Source organism: Nannobrachium achirus (assembly GCF_963921795.1).
Source record: "Nannobrachium achirus genome assembly, chromosome: 16".
In the NCBI taxonomy this organism is placed as follows: Eukaryota; Metazoa; Chordata; class Actinopteri; order Myctophiformes; family Myctophidae; genus Nannobrachium; species Nannobrachium achirus.
In genome coordinates this window covers 27,117,550-27,140,699 of record NC_137823.1, presented here as the reverse complement: position 1 = coordinate 27,140,699, position 23,150 = coordinate 27,117,550, and the positions used below count along the sequence as shown (strand labels likewise).

At 43.3% G+C, this 23,150-nt stretch overlaps 1 protein-coding gene across 1 annotated transcript; it reads left to right on the top strand.

Annotated features, from left to right (window-relative positions):
• Window positions 1-3,604: 3,604 nt before the first annotated feature.
• On the top strand, window positions 3,605-22,840 carry LOC308301368 (testis development-related protein). The gene is made up of 4 exons (XM_080745332.1): window positions 3,605-4,094; window positions 8,568-8,633; window positions 16,107-16,222; window positions 17,759-22,840. The coding sequence occupies exons 1-4, from the start codon at window positions 4,008-4,010 to the stop codon at window positions 18,228-18,230; spliced, it is 741 nt and encodes a 246-aa protein (XP_080601458.1). The 5' UTR covers window positions 3,605-4,007; the 3' UTR covers window positions 18,231-22,840.
• Window positions 22,841-23,150: the final 310 nt, after the last annotated feature.

Genomic DNA, 23,150 nt, shown 5'->3' with positions numbered 1-23,150 from the left:
TCCGTGGCAAATTTTTTATTTGCTTTTTTGCTTTTTATAATGTTCTTATTTTGATCACAAGACCCAATTACTGAATGTCAAGTCTCCAGGTTTTCTTCAGAATATGTATGACACTTATTTAGTCCAACTAGTACAAGTGGTTCTCAAATGTTATATTTGCAAGGACCTTAACTCTGCGGGTCCATTTGGTTCCATTTGTACACTCTCAGAATTAAAGACCTGTTATGGTCATTCAGGGCTAGTTGAATAGGTGTTTCTGGTAATAGTTTTGTCTTGTATGCCTGTGGCAAAAATGGCTTTCTTACAAAAATGTCCACCACATGAGGATGATCCCAGATTTATACTGTACATTAAGACATCAAGTATTAAGATGGTATAAAAGGATTTAAAATGTTGCTGTCAATGCTGTGCACACTGTAAATAACCACTCTAGAGAGACAATAAGAACGCAACTCCCAGCAAAGAGCCAAACATGGAGGCTTGTTGGCACAATGACGACCTCCAGGGGCATGGGTCACTGACTATAGCCTATCAATAGGTCTCCAAGTGAGTGAGTCATCCTAACAGCCAGTCACACCTCAGCATCAACTCAACTGGGATGGCTTGCATCACCCGGCGCTAATCTCAGTAATGAGCTATTGACACCGACTCATGTGCGCTGAAGCCCGACCCCACTCCAACCCCCATGAAGGCACGCACACATGCACGCACGCACACACAAATCCATCTCTGTACAAATGTTCATCTCTGTACACATGGAATACCCAGGGTTTTACAGTGCACATTAACTCGAGTAGTTTAAAGTATGAATATCCTGAAAAATCTATATTAGTCTTTTTGTTTGTCTCAAAGGGCAAAATGGCCACAAAGTCAGTGAAAGAAGTGAAAAGTCAAAAATGGAACCGGAAGCAAGCTTGCCAAATACAACTAAAAAATCTAACAAACAACTTAAATTTATCTTGCAGGCAGTTCTCAGCGGGTTTGAAAATTAGGGCCCGGCCCTAACTGGGCTGGCCCGAGGCCCTAACCGGCCTGACTAGTTAGCATATGAAAACGTTAGGTCGGATGGGGTTTGGAATGAATTTAGTAATAAAATAATTTTAATAATTTTATTTTAGGCCTACCCTACCCTAAATGTCGGGTCGGGTTCGGGTTTGTTCGGGTTCGATTTGAGAACTCTATAGCTGGCTTCAACAGGCCAGTGAGGCCACTCCCCCATGACAGCATTTTAATGTGCAGATAAAAAAGATATTCAGAGATTCCAGTCTAAACAGAATGTGAACCGTGTGCTGTGTGACTGGGAATCTACACGTTACAGGCATTCAATATGAACTGCTGAATTTAAACATACGGGATCCTGGGGAACATTACTCTACTAAGAGTCTGCAGTCTGTGACAGCGTGTATGCCAGTTGTTCAGTCCACAGTCTGCTCATTTTGCTCATCCATATACTATGGTTGCTGCAGGAAAATGTGCACGTCATGAGGAAGAAAAAGCCTGCGCAACAGCTTGATGCTATGAATATATACTTTTTCAAATTGTGCAAATATACAAAAAAAACAACATTTGGAATGTGTCTGGCCTAGCTTCCTCAGGTGAAAATAGTAAAGGTGAACCATGATGACCCTTATGTGGGTGAGAGAGTGGAATTTTACAGTAGGAGGCAAAATTACAGGTTCTATGCACACCCAAAAATAAGGTTTATGAAGAATCCCATTCCTGCCAGTACAATGCAAGGCTAGATTAAAAATAGATTCTGATCACACATCCAAGTTTAATCCAGTGTGTCCTATATCTTGGATGACCAGAAATGCAAACCTCAAAGTTTTCAAAACAAAAGCTTTTGAACACATTTAGGTCAAGGAGTCCATTCTAAAGATAGACTCAAGCAATAGTTTATCTCCCAGGGGCTATTTTCTTCCTTCTATCTTAACATCAACTCTGCCCCTCTGCGTAGAACTACTAGACTATCCATACTCACACATCTAGAAAGTACAACTCCTAATTGACTTATCTCAAATGTGGACATCTACCCATTAAAAAGTAAAAGTTGATTGAATATCAGGTGAGTAGTGTTAGTGGCAGCTGTGTCCATTTTAGGGGTCAGCAAAACTAGCATAATGTGTCATTTGTTTAGTCTGACCACAGGGTTCTTGAAGAGGAAGGAAGAGAGAGGGTTTGAATGGGAGAAACCTCAGATCACTGTGTGTCACCACAAGGCATATTTTTACTAAATGTAAAACACACAACTACAGAGCCGAAATTAGAAAATGGGGGGAAACTGGCAAGCCTACCCCTAGCCATAAAGGTTTGTAAATATTAGCTATACTGTACTCAAAATAATATTGTGCAGTTTATTCTCCTTCTCTGGTTATATTAGGACATTTGGCTGCAGGGACAACCGTTGAAAATGTCCCGCCATGTGTGTGTGTATTGTCCTTGACAGGTAAATATGAATATGAAATAATTACATAGGCTTATTCTTCTGGACTAATCATATCTTTCCCATACAGTATATTTCTGAAACAAAAGACTGGCATGCATCCATTTGTACATTCTGTTGTGCCAATTTAATCCAGACTCTGGATTAAACTGGCATTTAAGATTGCAGTACTGTAGGCTGCAACAAGAATGATGTGATATTTTGGTGAGTGGCTAAAGAAAGACATCAAGGAAGGAAGAGGCCTGTACTACATGGTGTTTGATGTTATCCTCGTTTGTACCCCCCATCCTCCCCCCAAGGTCCACTCCAATCCACTTCAATAATTGCCCCTGCTGTGACGTGGTCACCTGACAACAGGGTTTGTTTACTTGATGATTTATTGAAGACACATTTTCTTTTCACTGTTTGACCTTTTGCTTGCAAGTACTGCCAGTAGGCCAATGAAGCTAAACATGAGACTGTCTAGTCTGCACTTGTAATCCTTTAATGTAGGGACTGAAAAAAAAGAGAGAATAACTGAAGAAAAGCAAAGTAGTCTTTATGAATATGGTCGAATAAATTGTGGATTTTTCTGGCTATGCACCATTGGTACGTAATCATGCGGTTGGATTAGTTGGGCCTAATCCTTGATCAGCACCCTGCACCCCCTTTCCGGGAAACTTTATAAAACAATCCCTTGATGTGGAATTAAACATGAATTACCCAGGCTGATCTCTCGCAATAAGCAATATGAAATGTAAAGATTTTGAGCCTGAGGGTTCTTTTAGAAAGTAGAATAATCCATGGGAAATTGGGAATGATAATAGAAATTGGGAGGTAGGCCTAGTGTGTTATCACACGCTTAAAGTTTCACTGTTTATCCACATCCCATCCCATCATCGACCCGTGGAAAAAGTTGCATCACGCGTGAAAGCCAAAATGCTTGTGTAGTAGCAGGCTAGGCTATAATATGATAGATATTCATCATGTTAATAAAGACAGTGAAACGGGAGCGGAGCCTGCCTACCTGTCTCTGTGGTAACTAGGCTATAAAACAGCGGATCGTGGCACAGCCAGGCAGCGAACCGGAGCGGAGGAGGGCGGGGGGTAACGGGGATGGATGGGAGGAGCGATGCTTAAACGTTCGGGTGGTCGTGGTTGCTTTTTTTGCGACGCTGCGTACAAACACCAATAACACAAAGCCAAGCAGCACATGAAGGGAAAAGCTTCTGCGTGGCAGCAGCAGCGTCTGGTGAGTGATCAATGAACAACAGTGTGTCGTTTCTTATGGGAGGAAGCCTGCCGGTTGTTGTGTCGCGGTATTAAGAAGAAAGCAAACCATCACACTGTCTGCGCCGCGGCGTCGGTGCTTCGCAGAGATCTCTCCAGAAACGGGCAAAAAAGAAACGCACTGTATAACAACTCTTGTCTGGACTACGTCTCCACTCTGACAGCCTGGACAGGAGCTTATTAACTGACTGACTGTTGGTCTGGACTCTGGAACAACTCGAGCCCAGGGCAGCACAGCCTACAACTCCCCAGAAGAACAACAACACGGACTGCTTGGTCGTCAATAAGCGACGAGATGTTCAAGAAAAGCAAGAGCAAAGTGCTGGTGGATTACGCGTCAGAGGAAGACGACATGTCCTGGCATTATCACCACTCTTATAAGGTGGGTAATGGTGAATAAATAACGGGCTTTTACGCAGCATATTTACGCGCAGGTTGTGTAGGCCAGTGTTTCTCAATCTTTCAAATTTCAAGGTCTCCCCTTTAACTCTGACAGTACACTGTCAGAGTTACAGACTTGTATGGGTCCATTTAGACCCCCCTTAACTTGTCTAAAGGAACCCACAGAGTCCATGGAATCCTCTTTGAGAAACACTGGTGTAGGCTAAATCTGCAATACTGTAGCACTTTGACTAAATACGTTCTGAAAAACTGCCAAGACTGTCCGAGTTTACAACAGTTGGTTAAAGATATCACACTGACTCACATAATTATGAGCTAATGCGACCATGGAGCATCCCGTGAGGGCAAAAGATGCTGTCAGTGTGGTTGGAAGATAAGTGGCGACACACACTGTAAAATCCTCGATGCAAGGGTCATCCACCGTCCAGGCAGAATGGTTCCATTTGTACACCAATCAGAGTCAGGGAAAGGATCAATTAACATTTAATTTAATATGGGACATGGAAAGAGCTGTGTGTGAAATAATTTAGCCTCAGTCACAATAAAGCCTCGGGAAATCAATTGAAGTGCTCCTAATCTTACTGGGTCATAGTTTAGGTTACTTGACACATATGTCTTGTCATGAGTTAGTTCCTGTCTTTTCACATGATTGTGTGTGGGAAGCCACAAGGTCTTTTCCACTAGGTCAACTGAGATGTCTAGGAGTCATGCCGGCAGGGGCTGTTATGAGAAACGAGGGGCGACAGATAAGCTCGCTTTTTTAAGATGAAAATACCACATCTGCCCTGATAAGACCTCTAGTCTAGTGTACAGGGGGTCCTGCGTACACACACACACACACACACACACACACACACACACACACACACACACACACACACACACACACACACACACACACACACACACACACACACACACTGTGACCTGACACACACCATTTCCCAGGTGAGTAGTAACTGCGTGTGGGGTCTAGGAGCCCCCATATCAGCACTTAGGCAGCTGGGGGGATAGTCTTGAGATAAGAGAGAGAACCTACAGTATGTATGCGTGCGGCCTAAACACACATAGCCTACTATATGCTGTACACCAACAGTCATGAACACCCACACACACACACACACACACACACACACACACACACACACACACATTATTCAGTCTTACGTAAGTGTAGCCTAATTTCTGGCCATTTAATGGATCCTCTTACAAACGCTCATGGTCTAGTATGCATGTTGAGACTTACAGTAATCGCTTATGGCCATGGTTGTACATTACGTCATCCATTGACTGTTGCTTTGTCAGCGACTCAGCGTTTCAAAATACAGAGTATTTGTAATACAAGAGTACAAAGTGCCAATGACTGTCTCGTCAATAGCAGGCATGAAAGATTAGCCTGGTTAACACTGTTAACCGGGGACATTCCTCATGTGTTGTTGGGATAAGGTCAGGATCTACATCCTGATTAATGCCTAATTTTCGCTCAGTTGACAAGCCCACCCACCACCACGCACGTCACATTTGCAACCCGTCGTGAGCCTGTAGATTTGCTATTTCTGATGGTGCAAACGGATCATAAATCTGGCATATTTGGCCCTTGGCTGGGATGTCTGTGGTGTATTTCCCAACTCTCCCATCCTGGGAACCGTCACATTTTTAAGAACGGCCTTGACTTCAGTGTTCTCTTCTCACCGGTCCACCGTGCACTGTCTGGACACTGATCCCGGACCAGGTCAGTGACTTCTTCCCAGAGATGCCTGGGAAAGTCATCAGGGAGATTCTCCTCCAGTCGCCATAGCAGTAAAGTGCCTCCGGGGTCAAGGGGTCGGATCATAAAATGTGGTAAACGATGCTGACAGGAGTGCATTCAGCCCCTTGTACGCTGGAGGAGAGGAGTATGATGTTGGCATCGGGCCCAAAAAACACGATGGCAGCAGCACTGTCTCGAATGCTCTCCTTCCCTCATATTCAGTGCCCTCCCTTGGCCAACATGGAGGTTTTAAAGAGTGTGATAATGACGTACAGAGAGAGAGAGAGAGGCAGACAGACAGACAGACAGACAGGTCATAGATCCGCCTCGCCCAGGGAGATAAAAGCATACAGACTTGAACACACACACACAGAGCTGCAGGACAGGTACACTAGATGCAAACAAATAGGAAGGAATAGCCTATATACAGTACATGAAGAATCAGAAGCAAAGAGAGTGAGAGAAGGCAGAAAGAGCATGACAAGGGGGGAGGAGGAAACATAGAGAGAGACACACAGAGAGAGAGAGAGCGTAGAAAGGATTTGAAGTTTTTCTTTTTTTCTCACCACAGTGCTCTAGGGCTGCTAGGCCTGTGCCACAGCTTGCTTTTCCTAAAGTCTCCACCTAGCTTAGTTTCTCTTGAAGTTCATTGTGTGTGTGTGTGTGTGTGTGTGTGTGTGTGTGTGTGTGTGTGTGTGTGTGTGTGTGTGTGTGTGTGTGTGTGTGTGTGTGTGTGTGTGTGTGTGTGTGTGTGTGTGTGTGTGTGTGTGTGTGTGTGTGTGTGTGTGTGTGTGTGTGTGTGTGTGTGTGTGTGTGTGTGTGTGTGTGTGTGTGTGTGTGCGCGTGTGTGTAAAAGTATGTGTGTGCACGCATGTCTGAATCAGCCTTCAGACACCTGCATACTTCAATATCGTGGCCTTAAATCCACCTGCTTACAGCCCTCTCTATGAAGCAGGGTTATTGACATTACGCATCAGGGCTTCAAACAACTTCAGACGATCTAACATCTTAACTGGCGTAAATCATGAGAAGTGAAAAAAGAAGAGCGAGAGGGAGGGAGCGACAGAGAGAGCTGTTGCGCTGATCCTAAACTGACAGTGAAAGCTTTATGGGGAAGGCAGATCAAACAGACTTCTTGCCCCGTAGGGTAACAATTATTAAATCATTATAATCCGTAATGCAAAGAAAACCTGGATTCATCCGAAAACCCCTCCTTTTGCAGCAAAATGTAATACATGTGTTAGGTTACCACTGGAAAATTGACTGGTGACTGGTAATTACAGTGGGCCTATTCTTCTAAAGAGGAGTCAGGTTTGTGTAAATCCTGATGGTTCTTTGAACTTTAAACTTAAAGTGTTAAAAACTATCCCATGTTCCTCATCATCTTGCTGGAAATCAGATAATACTGTGCCAGAATCTACTCCGCAGGCACGCACGCACGCATGCACGCACGCACGCACGCACACAACACACACACACACACACACACACACACACACACACACACACACACACACACACACACACACACACACACACACACAGACAATAACAGAGAGAGAGAGAGAGAGAGAGAGAGAGAGAGAGAGAGAGAGAGAGAATCCTCCCTGAGGTGAGAAAGCAAATCCTTACTCCCTGTTTGCAGAGTTTGTTGAAAAACCCCCACCCGAGCACTAGAAAAGCAATACTCTCTCTCTTTACCTTCTCTCCCCCCCTCTCTCCCTCCCTCTTCCCCTCTGCCACTATCTCTCTCTCTGTTCTACGGTTGTTAATGCTTACTCTCTAAGTATAAGCTGCGTTTGTGTATTGTCTTTGATCTGCACAGGTGGCAGGGACCCAAAAAGACTTTGCTCTAGCATGTCCAACCATCTCTCTCTCTCTCTCTCTCTCTCTCTCTCTCTCGTCAAAATAACTACAAATGTCACTACTACTTTTGTGTAACATTCTTGTATGATGAACTGAAGTAGTAGGGCATTACTTAATTAAATAAAATAAATACACACGTTTGAAACATGGAGATGAGTGGTTTCTGCCCGACACTGCCAGCAACGTCTTTCTCATATTTAGAACTAGTCCTGCGGTCGTTGTGTGCTCAGTGAGCGCTGGTTCACTTTAGCAGCCTCACAGTCCTATACTAACTGACTGACTGAGTGGGCAAAGTGGCCAACAATGACAGAGTTAAATTGAGACTCATGACCCCGGCAGTGTATGACGTTATTGTGTTTTTTCCCCCCTCTGCTACTGGCTTTACTTCCCTTATCCTTTGTTCGAGTCTTCCCTCAGGTCGTTCTGTCTGTCTGTCTGCCTGCCTGCCTGCCTGCCTGTCTGTCTGTCTGTGTGTGTGTCTGTGTGTCTGTCTGTCTGTCTGTCTGTGTGTCTGTGTGTCTGTCTGTCTGTCTGTCTCTCGCACGGTGGCTTTCCTCTCACCCCCCTTCCATCCCCACCATCCAAACACGCTGTGTTTATGTTACAACTTGAAAATAGTTTAGCCTGTGTGTTGTACAGGATGACCTGCGAGCGCACGCACACGCAACGCACGCACACACGCACGCACGCACGCAAGCACGCACGCACGCACGCACGCACACACACACACACACACACACACACAGAGGACCCCTGCTGTGGTGTGTGTGGACTGTATTTGGCAGGAAGGTAAAAGGCAGTTGCTAACTCATCGTGTGTGTGCATGTGTGTGTTCAGGATAAAGACTTAGAAGGAGGAGGAGAAGAAGAAGAAGAGGAGGAGGTAGAGTCTCCAGGATCCAAGGTAAACTGAAAAAAGTAACACACATACACACACAAAGCTGTACTTAATTCACCTTTTCATTTAATTTTCCTTCCATTTTCAGTTTTACACTACACAACACAAAAGTAAAAACACCACAGAACCGCACAACACAACGAAACAAAAAGAAAATACCCTGACCACGCGCACGCACGCACGCATGCACACACACACACACGCACGCACGCACGCGCGCACACACACACAGAGTACATACTGTATGCACATGCTAACAGTAGCAGTGCAGCTGAGTCTGAGGCTGCAGTGTTTATCAGTAAACATCACCAACCTGACTCCTAAACCTGCCCTGCTTCTCTACCCTGACACTGGATAACTGCTGCTGTGTGTGTGTGTGTGTGTGTGTGTGTGTGTGTGTGTGTGTGTGTGTGTGTGTGTGTGTGTGTGTGTGTGTGTGTGTGTGTGTGTGTGTGTGTGTGTGTGTGTGTGTGTGTGTGTGTGTGTGTGTGTGTGTGTGTGTGTGTGTGTGTGTGTGTGTGTGTGTGTGTGTGTGAACGAGTGTGTATGTGATTGCGGGTGTGCTCGTGTATATGTTCGTGCATGGCTGCATGCATGATTGCGTTCCAAAGATATCCATCCAGCTAGTTCAGTTAATTTATTATTTGGTTTTCCATACAACAAGCATAGGGGTTTGGATAAATGTCAGTAAAGGACTTTTTGATATGCTGTTTGAAGTAGGGGCACAACAAGCAACTCTAACTCGATTTAATTAATAATAATTAATAATGTTTTACTATATTATAAAATACATTAAAAAATGTAATGTTTGTCACAGGTGTCTGTGGATCTATATCTACCGTCTCAGATGGTTATGTAAGGGTAAGACATTAAAACCCTCAGAGTTAATTTTCCACTGAGGGACAGACCCTTAAGGGTCCATTTTACCGTGTAGGTTACTTGGTTCACAGGACGTGTGTGCGCTATTTCATAATCCGTTCCTTTTTTTCCTTTGTAAAGTTAGGACAGAGGTGGCTGGCCTGGACAAGGGAAGGAAACTGAACATTCCTTCGAGGAGTTCAGCCTTTGGTGGGGGAACAATCGCCATGAAAAGAAAAACAAGGCTGAAAATAGCCACAGCTGCCCTGATAGTATGGAAGGTGACATTTGTCCCCCTTTCTACCACAGGTCACTTTATGTTCCTATTCAGTGGTGTGTTCTAGACTTTTTTTATATAATCTATGATCCGCAGCTATTCGTGTGGCCAGCGCATACGCCAGTGCATAATGCCTATCAGATACGCTACTTTGAAAGGTTCACGAGGGCATACGCTTATTCAAGAAAATGTCTTCACGGCATACTCCTTATACCCGCATGACAGGTAGAACACAGTAGGGCTGTCACGATTATGACATTTTGCATGACGATTAATTTTCACTCAAATAATTGCGATTAACGATTTGATTGTGTATTTGTTGTTGACAATTACATTTCTGTTTGGCTTTTAGGCTTTGAAGTTGCACATGGTAGATATGTCACATAACCTAAATATATAAAAAAAATGACTGACAACTTTATACTTAAAAAAGAACATTGATAGTGGAAATAGCCGATCTACAAGCATCGCAACGTGTTGTGAGCTTGTAGATCTGCTTTTTCCACTACTTTTTGAAAGTGTTTGAAACTACAGCATATTAACATTTCTCAACATGGCAACGATTATGACGATTATGCAAAAATAAATGCGATTACCTAAAATAATTGTGACAGCCCTAGAACACAGCACTGTTCCTATTAGGAAACAGACTAAATGGACACAAAGTCTCCTGGCAAAAGTGTACACTGTAAAATCACGAGTGTTAATTTCACTCTGAGAGTGTAACAAGATACTTTCCCTGCCTCAGGCTAGGTCCAGACTGGTCTTTGTCATTGTAACCACTTTAACCCTGTCGTCATTATTTTAAAAAGAATAGCCAATATACAAGCTTTTAGATCCGCTATTTTCGCCACAAAATATAATATATATATAATCTTATATTTTTGTGCTGTTTCGGGTTTTGAAACGTACGGTGGAGAGATAGAGAGACGGCAAGGTAGAGAGGCAGAGGTCGTGTGTGTTGGATTTCAGCCTATCGTGTCACAAACGCCAGCCACCCCGCGAACGCATTCACCTGCTTTAGCTCACAAAGATTCCATGACGGACAAAGTTAATGCGAGTTCTCAAACACTTTGAAATAACGTCCAAACCCATGAAACTCATCCACCTCTTGATAACTCCCACTCCCGTTAATATCCAGTCTGACATCGCTGAGTCATAGACAAACTTTCATGGCAGTTTCCAAATTATTGTAGAATTAAATTGCAGGGGAAACGGCCCTTCAACGTCAAAGCCATACATATCTCTTTGGTATGGACGGAAGAATTCTATCCAATAAGAGAGCTATTGTTCCTTCAGGCGTAGAATGGAGCATTAAAACCATAAAGATAAGTTGCTCCCCACACAGTAAGCTCTGTGAGCTGTTTGGTTTGCCTGCCGGCCGTCCGGCTGTGGCTGGAGAGAGATTACTGCAGACTGAGCTGCTTTGGGCCCAGAAGCTTGGAGGTTTAATGCTGAAGAAAATCTCAAATAGGCAAGTCTCTGTATGGGTGCACACTCGTGCAGACATAAAGGCACGTACAATACTTGTGAATGCTTGCATGTAACTGTGCAAAGACAAACTTGTGCACATATGCGTACGCACACGCACGCACACACACACACACACACACACACACACACACACACACACACACGCGCGCACGCACACACACACACACACACACACACACACACACACACACACACACACACACACACACACACACACACACACACACACACACACACACACACACACACACACACACACACACACACACATGGCATGCAATCTCTGTTGGCATCTCTGGTCTCAGTCTGTACTGCAAAGCTCTAACTATGGCAAATCTGATCCACAGTTTACACTTGGCAGCACTCAGGGAACGTGGGGGCAGGGCAGGAGAGGAGAGGCAAAGAGATAGAGAGAGCAATAAAGTGGGAGCCAGACCAACGCAACGACAAAGAGAGGGAGTAAAGACAGAGTGATGGGAGGGGGTGTCGAAATTGCTGACAGATAAAGTCGCTGTGAATATTTTGGGGTGATAACAAACCTCCAGATAATGGCAGCATTCTTACGAGAAAAGAGATGAGCTGTAATCAGAATGTTTATAAACCACTGGGTAGGATGGCATTTCCTGGTGGAATATCAGTGGATATCTACATAATACAAGTTGAACTGTCCAGTTCCTTAGCTATGTCTAGTTTGTCCTGCCTTTATACTAGTAGCCAAACAATGGGAAATTGGAGATTCGACAGAAACTAGTCACTGCCCTCTGGGGTAAAAGAAAAGTGTCCTTAAAGGAGTAGTTCACCCCCAAAATGACTTTTTTTCTACTGATTACTCACCCCATAGAGACTTGAATTCATGGATATATTTTGTATTTGTCGCATTCCTAAGACAATAATTTGATTTCAATAAATGTACCCCCATTGATTCCGGATGGGGACCCAAATGCAATTACCCCCTTTGATTCCCATCTGGAATTGTAGGGGGTAAATTTACATACCGGTAATATCATTTTTGTCTTAGGAATGCGACAAATACAAAAAAATATTCATTTTGGGGGTGAACTACTCCTTTAATCAAACCCCATATAACAGTAAAAGAATGGCTCACCCTTGCTGAATTTATAAGCAGTTTATTTATCTGCTAATTGAATTGGCTTCAGGTGTTTATCACTTATGACATCACACTGGCAAATGGGGTCTATTCTTTTACCGGACATCTACTGTATGTAATGTTCTCAGTCAAGCTGTCAGATCTGTCGCACTGGGAGGCAAATTCTCAATAGAATGCATTGTCAATGGGACAAGCAAATGAATAAACACTTTCTAAATGACTGCAACCTTTGTAAAATAATCGCTTCAGTAAAATAAAGAAGACAATCATGTACAGTATGTATCGCACAAAGTCTCTTATTTTAATGGGCACAGGATCTCATTAATTGAGATATCTATGGTATGTTGTCGCGAGACTGTCAGTCACTGACAGTTTGTTAACCGATATCTCACGATCCTGCTGAGCTAGAAAAGTTTGCCAGTGCTCTTTAGATCAGTGGTTCCCAAACGTTTCAGCTCGAGACCCAAAAGAGAGATTAGACGTTTGCCCAGGACCCAAACTAGTGAAAACGGCAGATCTAAAAGCTATTTTTCTTATTTATGTAATTTCTTTGATTTTTCTTTGATTTCTTCATGAAATGATTGAGAATAATAGTAGAATTTTGTCTTAAAGTGTGTCCGTGACCGTAACCCACTGTTTGGGAAACAGTACTTTAGATGCCTCACATTGAAAAACAAGTCATCGGAAAATACCATAGTGTATAATATATGTCTTCTTTTATTTTCCTGAAACGATAATATGACATCATTCATCAGTCAAAAATATTGTTTGTTTATAAGCTGGTCCAGCTGGCTCTCATTGACTTCAATGCATTCCATTGAAACTTCCGCTTCCACTTTGCCTCGCAGGTGCGTCAATGGCGCATGCCTGGCGTAGAATGTTTCTCTTCATTTTGAAATACGTTCCTCTGTGACGTCCAAGGAATGACCCTGGGTGGGGTGAGAGTGTTACCCCCACCACCACCAGGGGTGTTGCACCAAATATTGGGCCCTGAGTACAAGAATTCACTGCGGGGCCCCCATGAATGTTCTTCATAGGGGAGGGGGTTTGACCCATTTAGACTGGGAAGAGGGAACGCATTATTTTGTGCTTTAACTATTGAAAAATAGCAGATATACAAGCTCAATGCGAGCTTGTAGATCTATTTTTGAAAAATCTTGAAAATGTGTGCAAATCTTTGAATATTTCAAATTTGAAAAACCTGTTTCTATGTCAGTGGTGCTCAAACCTTTTCATGTGAAGGACCCCCAAAATGATATGTATTTGCCCACAGACCCCCCCCCCCCCCCCCCCGCCCCATCTCAAAATATGTAGTTCCAGGGACTACAAATTGAGTTACAAATGTTTGCTTAAAAAATACATATATTCAAAGATTTGCACATGACTTTTCAAAAACAGCAGATCTACAAGCTCGCGCTGTGAGCTTGTTTATCTGCTATCTTTCAATAGCTAAAGTATAAAATAATTAAGGCCTCTCCACCGTGGGCCCTGGTGAACTGAGTCCCACTTTTCCCCCCCTTGTGACGCCCCTGCAGGTCAGGTCGACCCGCGCCAACCATTGAACCACAGATAGTCACTCCTCGATTAGATATCACACAGACATTCATGGTGAACTTTTTCCACACGTCCAATTGTGACATAATGTGAGAAGAGCATTCGATATACTGCCAAGATTTTGTACTGACACCGATAAGATGAGGGGGGGAGAGGATAAAGTATGCGTGTGGATGCATGCCCCAGCAAGAGTGTGTGTGTGAGTGTCATATTACATGGCAAAGAGTGTTTGTGTATGTTTATTTACCGAAAAGTGTCAAGGTACATTGTGTGGTCTCAGTCAGTACTTGTAATTTGAACGGGGAAGCTCTGCTGAGCGATCCTGGGAATGGGGAGAGTTGTTACAGCGCTAAATGTGTTTGTCCCAGGAAGAGAGATCGCTGCTTTGGTCTAGAGTCGGCTTGTTTGTTTGTTGTCTGTGTTGTCCCGTCCTCTGATCTCTGAACAAAAAGGAAGTAAACTGGAACTTAAGGGAGTATAATGCGTGTGCACTGTGCACGTGTGTGTGTGTGTGTGTGTGTGTGTGTGTGTGTGTGCGTGTGCGTGCGACTGTACCTCTTCTATAGGAAAGATCATAGAATTAAATACACCGCTATAAAAAAGGGTTGTCGGGTTCAGCCCACTTCATCAAAGTGATTCAGTGAAAACTCCAAAATGTTTTGATAAGTGACGCAGCCCGGGCGGATGTGAGCGGGGAGTCGACGCTATAACCTTGACACTTGACATTGGGAATGCTTCCCAGAGCGCATGGAGCAGAGAGAGAGAGACAGAGCCAACGTCTCGTCCACATAATCGCTGAGTAGGCTGGTATTGGCCTGCCGAGGAGCGCGCTGCGAGGGCAGGGAGGAATTCGGATGTGACAGGAGAGTCGAGGAGGGCTTTGTAGGAGTGGAGGGCACTCCAGCTGGAATGCACACTGTACTGCCAAGTCAATACAGCATGGAGTCTGTCTCCTTCCTTTATCTTTACCCCCCACCACCCCCACATCGCTCTCTCTCTCTCTCTCTTTCTCTCTGTAGTCTGTACTCTTCAATCAATATGTCCTCAATGCCAGAAAACAAACAACAATATTGCTTCATAAAAAAAACTGCAGTACTGTTGGTAACTGTCTATTTCTGGTCACTTTGACTTGACTGTGCATGGAAGATACTGTAGAATAGTGGTTCTCAAACTTGGGGTCGGGACCCCAAGTGGGGTCCCCAAATTATTTTGTGGGGCCCCCAGATGATTAGCTTAGTGTAAAAAAAAATGTCTCACTCAACAGTAAACAGACCAACATAAGTGTATACAGGGTGTCTGCACATTTATAAAGTGACAATTTATGGATTTTCAAGACCGTTTTAATACCAAACTAGCCAAACTGTCAAATATTAAGTAAGCAAGAGGCGAACATTGTGAAAATAGCAGATCTACATGCTCACAACGCCTCGCACTGTGAGGCGTTGTGAGCATGTAGATCTGCTATTTTCACAATATTTATCTGTGGAACCGAGTCACATTTAAATGTAATGCCTACAATTCCAAGTGCTTGTCAGGGTCCCCAGTTCATATTATGTTTATTATGGGGGTCACGGCCTAAAAAAGTTTGAGAAACCCTGCTGTAGAACATAGGAACACGGACGTCGGAGCACTGATGGCTGTGTCTGTGTGCTGTTTTATATTTTCTGTTATGCAGACACAGATATAATTTAGAGCTTTGTCCAACTGTTGTAATCCTACTTCATGCCCATATATGTACTGCAGCTAATTAACAGCTGTAAAACGTAAAACAAGCATTAACCTATTACCAGATTAAGGGCTCTATTCCAGGCTCCCCCCCGTTTCCGCTCTACACTAATGTCTTTGCCAAAGAATTCTGATCTGCAAGCTCACAACGCTTTTAGATCTGCCATTTTCACCCAAATTTTAGCCCTAGCATAGGAATGCTAGGGTTCCAAATCATTGCTGCCTCATACTTTAGCTACGAATCTGGGTGATTTACAGTATGTATTTATTTGATAGTCCTTTAAAAGGTAAAACTCCCTCTGAGGAGTTTGTTTTTCAGCACGTTATGACCTTTTGGAGCGTAAATCATCCACAAAAGAGGCATGAGGCGGAGAGAGAAGAATGCAACAGATGATGTTTATTATGTCCACCCTGTGATTCAAAGCCGTGGTGCTGTGTTTGTCTGCTGCTGCTCTCTTGTCAGGAGTCCAAAGTCAAGAAGATCAGATCCAAGAAGGAGAGGAGAGACAAGAAGATGTTCTCCTCGAAAGACGACGAACACTTCCTGATCACTGGAGTCAAGCTGACCGACAGGCGAGGGTGAGGTTAAGCTCTGTTCTTTAGTTTTTTGTGACACCTGTGATAGACAGGGTTCCCACGGTCATGAAATTCCTGGAAATATTTTGAAATTAGAAAAATATTTTTCCAGTACTGGAAAAGTTTTGGAATTGATAGCTATGCATTGTCTTTGGTTATTGATTTTGTTAATACCTCTGAAATGACAAATTAAACATTGGCCAAATTGTCAAATATTAGAGGCAGAAATTGTGAAAATAGCAGATCTACATGCTCACAACGCGTTGTGAGCACGTTGTGAGCATGTAGATCTGCTATTTTCACAATAAAACCGTGTTGTACAAAATTCCTCTACTCTTAGTGCTCGTCAGGGTCCCCGGGTCCCCAGTTCAAATATGATTATTTCGTGGGTCACTCCACATAGGAGTAAGCGACTCGTTATTGAGCTGAATTATTGTTATATAGTCCTGGAAATCGGGTTCAATATTCTGGAAAAGTTTTGGAAAAGTTTTGGAAATGAATTGGTAAAGATGTGTGGGAACCCTGGATAGGTATTGACAAAGAGCAGTGGTTCTCAACCAGTGGTCTGGGGACCAGCAGTGGTCCATGAGGAGGTTCCAAGTGGTCCTTGAGGGTGTTCCAGGGGGTCCCCGAGTTAATTGTTGATAGTTAGGGAGGAAATAAAAAGAGATATTGCATGTCTGTAAAACTCTAGAGTTATGGGGGTGGCTTTATCTAATGCCCACCAAACTGGAGTTCCTTGAAATGAAAATAAGAGTTGAACCACTCTATGTCAGTGGTTTTCAACCCTTTTCATATGAACTGAGCGTTCGCCCAAACCCCCGTCGTCGACATCTCGACCTCTTTGAGGAAGTGTGGAACACATACGGAGAGGAAAGCCGAGAGTAAATCAGTCCAACCGTGACAGATGTGCAATTCCCCCGGGAAATCCTATACAATGGCCCACTCTGTGGGGGAAAGTTCCACTCCCCAGCCGCTACGTGTCTGAAAAGTATCCAGCCTCTCAAGTCCCGGTAAAAGATCCCACACACCCTCCATGGTCCAGCATCCTGTTAATCTGAGAAGTGCTTCCTGATTCCTACTGGTCCTGGGTGATTTGCACTTCTCAAGGTCTCAAGAACTAACTGTATGTTATACAGGCATGGATCCAGATCAGGTTTGTGTGGTAGATGTTTGGTTTTTCATATGATCACAAGCCCCTCCTACAGCATACCCTGCTTTAACATCATAACATAAATTGGACCATATTGTCACAAAATGCATATCATGGTGATTGAAGCGAGGCGACAGGAACCATAAAGTATTTATGACAATGTTTATTAAGGTAAGAAAATCAAATGTAAAAGTTCAGGGAAAATGAATGGAATCCTATGGAGAACATGTTGCTTCTGGTACCAGAACAGCGCAACTAGCGGCCAATCATAGGAACTTTAAGTTCCGTGCTTGCTTCATTTTAAATCCGGAAAACTGGCCCCCGGATGTATACATACCGCTTTCTTTCTCTCAATCCAATTTTCTTTTTCTTTTGTCATACAAAAGGTCTCACAAGAAAATCAAGGACGAAGAGAAAGAGAAGGAAAAGGAGAAAGAGAAGGAGAAAGACAAAGACAAGAAGGAGAAAACGGAAAAGAGCCACTGTTTCTGGGAGAGCGTCACCATGACGATGAAGCAGATCACGCCCACCAGGAAGCCGGAGAAGATGGAGGGCTGGGAGCCGCCTCAGGTCGGCGCGGACGCGACAGAGACCCCCACGGACGAGAGCCCGGAGGCCAAGAGCGAGACCGGGGACTCGCCTGTTTCCCTCCCCGAGTCCCCGGGCCTCCCCGAGGGGCTGCCTTCCTCCTGGGCAGGCCTGGGGCTGGAGGAGGACTCGTCGCGCTACGCTAACCTGTCAGACTCCAAGGATTCCGCGGCCGTCAGGTGGACGACGCGGGCCAAAGGCAAGCTGGCGGGCATCAGCAGGAGGAGTCGAGGGATTGCGACGGAGAGCTCGTGGGAGGGGTTTAAATAGTGACGCCCTAGGGTGGATCTTAAATGACCTTTTTTAGATTTGTTTGAGTCTCACCCCCCAATTATGTTCCAATGTACAAAAAACTGCTTTGGTTAAAATTTGGTTGAATTTCAAGCATATTTAGAGGTAGCTCAATCAAGTCAAAGATTGTACATTTTATTGGTCAAAATCGAATTGCACTGCAGGCACATTTAAGTTATACATTTCACATTATTCTTATACTAAGCACAGAAATTATATTTTTTAAGCTTACAAATCTAAACACAAATCTGTGTTGTCATATGTCAAACCAGAATTAATGTATTGTAGGAAATAGCAAAGCAAAGAATGACAAATTGCTATTTTTCATTTAACGTGTCGTGCACAATGACATGTCTTTATTGCAAACTCTTCAAACATAAACACACAACAAGCACACAGCCCCACTTCCTTGTTTACCTCCCAAAACCCCCGAAAGTCACTGCAGTATTTAATAGTAATTCAGTAGTTACTGATCAATTAAAGTTTGTTTACGGCTATCGGGATACTTGTGCCGATGGTTCTGCACAATTTGCAGCAAGTATTGGAGTTGGGACTCATCTTTAGTAATGAGACCACAATATTCTTGTATTAGGGCAACCCCACACTCTGCATGATCATTGACAACATTCATCGCCTTCACTACAGCCAGAGCTTCTTGGTAGTCCACCCTGGGCTCCCACTCATCGGGATCAACGTCAAGGAAGTCATCTGGGAGATTCATCATTTTGAAAAGTACCTTGGATTTGGGAGACACAAAATCTTCAATATTCTTCCTTGCAATTGTTCCAAGGTCAACAGTAATTCTCTTCATATGCCCCTGTTCACCATAAGTGATTGGAAAACCTTTGAGAAGCAGATTTAGACACCTCAGCGTTTATTGATGAACCGGATACCTCGCTGCTCGAGGTATCCGGTTCAGAGCTCCAGGAGCTACCCATCATGCCTGTTGGATGGCAAAGGTTATTTAATGTTTGAAGATCTGGATGTTTCATGGCCAATTCAAACTGACCCTCAGGGAAGAAAAAGCATGCATGGATTTGTGCATTTTTGCAGTTTGCATTTATGTGAAGGCATGGATGATGGCACCTGTTGCTGTCAGCGCTCCACTAAATGACTTGGCAGCTGTTAAAATCGTTGCTGGAATATTCATCAATAAATGCTGAGGTGTCTAAAGCTGCTTCTCAAAGGTTTTCCAATCACTTATGGTATTTGGCTCCAGAGATCATCGGACTTGCATTGTTTGACAGTCAAGTGAGCGCGCAAACGAAGAGGCTGATGGTGAGAGCCATGAAAGATGGAAATGAAGATGATGAACCGGGGCATATGAAGAGAATTACTGTTGACCTTGGAACAATTGCAAGGAAGAACATTGAAGATTTTGTGTTTCCCAAATCCAAGGTGCTTTTCAAAATGATGGATCTCCCAGATAACATACTTGACGTTGATCCCGATGAGTGGGAGCCCAGGGTGGACTACCAAGAAGCTCTGGCTGTAGTGAAGGCGATGAATGTTGTCAATGATCATGCAGAGCATGGGGTTGCCCATTAATACAAGAATATTGTGGTCTCATTACTAAAGATGAGTCCCAACTCCAATACTTGCTGCAAATTGTGCAGAACCATCGCCACAAGTATCCCGATATCCGTAAACAAACTTTAATTGATCAGTAACTACTGAATTACTATACTGCAGTGACTTTCGGGGGTTTTGGGGGTAAACAAGGAAGTGGGGCTGTGTGCTTGTTGTGTGTTGTGAGTATGATTGAAGAGTGTGCAATAAAGACATGTCATTGTGCACGTTAAATGAAAAATAGCAATTTGTCATTCTTTGCTTTGCTATTTCCTACAATACATTAATTCTGGTTTGACATACAACAAACATGTAATCAGATTTGTGTTTAGATTTGTAAGCTTAAAAAGTATAATTTCTGTGCTTAGTATAAGAATAATGTGAAATGTATAACTTAAATGTGCCTGCAGTGCAATTCGATTTTGACCAATAAAATGTACAATCTTTGACTTGATTGAGCTACCTCTAAATATGCTTGAAATTCAACCAAATTGTAACCAAAGCAGTTTTTTGTACATTGGAACATAATTGGGGGGTGAGACTCAAGAAAATCTAAAAAAGGTAATTTAAGATCCACCCTATGACGCCCCCCCCATCACCAATTTACCTCCACTCCTCTCTCCATCAGTACCTCTGGTCCTTTCTCTGTTTCTAAGGGGAAAGTATGTTGACGGGAACCAGTTGTCTGTATGTCTTTGTACGTAACAAACCATTGTTATTGAACTGTTCCTCAGAGTTCTAACGCCAGCCCTGGACTGAACAGACTCACTAAACCCATACTTACTGTACTTTCTTGGTCTGCCACAACTTTAGAGGTGTGCATAGTTGAACCTTGTGGCTCATCGCGGACCTTGACCTTTGATGACCAAATTGCACCACATGTCAAATAGATAATATATTACATTTCATGGCCTTGTATTGTGGTTTGATGATGTTACATTGTATTGCGTCATTGTAGACAGAGTGACATGCTTACGCACAGACACACAGCCTCGTTAGAATAATTTTGCATTGCTTTCGTGGCTCATCTAACAATGTTGATAACGAATCCACCCAACACCAATGATTCCGTGCCAAAGTTGTCTTAGAATTGTAGAAACCTTGAGCTATAGGTGAGACATCGTCTTTATCGGGTTGGAAACTATTACTTTTCAGGATTCAAATTCAAAAACGGCAAAAGTAGCAGATCTACAAGCTTGTGGATCTGCCTACTTTTGATACTTTTGTGTGATGCTGTGGTATGATCAAGTAGGGGCAATAATTTACAAAAAGAAAAACACTCAAATTCAGAATATGGAGTGAAGAGGTTTCTCCCCGACAGCAACGATATGGCAGAGAGATATTATGGCGAGACAGGGTTCCCATCGCAAAGCATCGAAATTCAGATGACAAAATTCACCACACACAGAAGCCTTACACTACTGTATCTTTTAAACTGTGATTTTCACTGGCCTTTAGACATTTTGTAATGAAAACAGTACTATGTGAGATTGAGAGCAGTGCTTGTCATTGCATATTTTAACGTTATCACAACACTTGATGGAAGATATGCAAAGCTGCCAACGTGCTTTTGTGGGCTTTTATACTGGAATGGATTCCCCATGCCATTCCTTCTATGCAGTTTAAGCCTTGAAGAAAAGAATGTGAGTTTGTTGCCTTAACTTATACATAACTAATGCTTTGTACAATCAAAAGACAGCTTATTAAATATGTTATTTTTTGTGTGCTCTGGACTATTAGGTGCTCTGTAAAGTGTGTGTGTGTGTGTGTGTGTGTGTGTGTGTGTGTGTGTGTGTGTGTGTGTGTGTGTGTGTGTGTGTGTGTGTGTGTGTGTGTGTGTGTGTGTGTGTGTGTGTGTGTGTGTGTGTGTGTGTGTGTGTGTGTGTGTGTGTGTGTGTGTGTGTGTGTGTGTGTGCTGTAGGTCTTTATGAATTCCTGTATGAATTAATCTATCTGTGTAGGAAAGGATGAGTTTTTTTTTGGTCAGGTTCTCTTGACATTCTTTAAGATGATTAACTGTATGTTCTTCCTTTGTTTTAAGACATATTAGGGAACCACCCTTGCTTTGTAGAATGGCAATACACTTGAACGAGAAGCTGTGTGTTATTTATCAAGGCCGTTACTGATGATACATTCTCTTTATACCAGGACTACTAGTTGTCAGGAGCGCTCCGTGATGTGCCTGCACAGTACTAGTCTCAGTGTTAACTTACCCATCTTTAACTCAGAGAGCATACAAATGGAACCGAAGTTACCGTTATGGGTCCATTTGTACAGAGTTAAATGAACACTGGAGGATCTTACGGTGTGTACTACGTGTTATCAGAAGAAAAGATATTGTGGCCTTGCTGTGTTAAAACATTACTCCCAGACCAAACAAACTTCTCTGACCAATAAACTTGCCTTGCATATCAAAATGGCCTGCAGGTGCACCGGGCCGCCCTCCAGTGTGATGTTAAGATGTGCCAACCTTGAGTTGGTCGCTGTGTTCCAGTTACTATCCAGTATCCCTGGTTACTGACTGTTAGTTCTGCCAGATGCTGAGGGCCTTTGAGCGGCTAACAGGCTGAATCGAGGTGGTTTTGGAAAGAAAATTGGTCTGCCTTGTTTATTGTGCTTACATGGTAAAATACTGAGTGTTCATTTTAACGCAGAGTGTGTACACGCGTACCTTTGTACACTTTTGAGTTATAAATGGTGGATAAATGAACCCTGAGGATATCTGTGTACATATCACGGATTGAATAATCATGTCATTTCTAGAATGATTGTTTCCGGGGTCTTTTAATGCCCCACTTTGTAATGTCTTACCAAACAGTTCAAATTCACGCCATTTGCCTTTTTATTTCCTCTCCTTTTGTTTAGTTTTTTTCTTTGCAAAGCTACTGAGTCTGTCTGAAACTGAAGTCTGCTCCACTGCGGCCAAGAGTGTACACAGATACAGATCCAGTGCCAAGGATGCTGTATCCTGTATTTACAAAAAGATAGGGTCGCGTTCTCTCAACCAGAATAAAGACGTACCCGGGACTGTCTGGCTCTGCTTATTTCAACACCTTCCACTCTGAACTAAATACACAGACTCAGGGACGTGCTGGGCCCCTGATTCAGTCCGGGAAAAAGAGTTGGAGAGGCCCTCATTGCGCGCTATAGAGAGAGATCTCTCTATAGCGCTGCTGCTACTCAAAGATTTGCCATTTCAGATCATGAAAAGTGACAAGCCAGTGGGCCAATTACATGAGTTATATTTCGTCGTTGTCGGGTGGAAACCTTGTATGTCCAAAACCGTTTGTTTTGTATTTATCATTTTAAAAATGATTTAAACTAGTGAAA

Coding starts and splice junctions, on each gene's coding strand:
- LOC308301368 (XM_080745332.1), top strand. CDS start 4,008: ATGTTCAAGAAAAGCAAGAGCAAAGTGCTGGTGGATTACGCGTCAGAG. Junction 4,095..8,567: donor ATTATCACCACTCTTATAAG/GTGGGTAATGGT, acceptor GTGTGTGTTCAG/GATAAAGACTTAGAAGGAGG. Junction 16,223..17,758: donor AAGCTGACCGACAGGCGAGG/GTGAGGTTAAGC, acceptor GTCATACAAAAG/GTCTCACAAGAAAATCAAGG.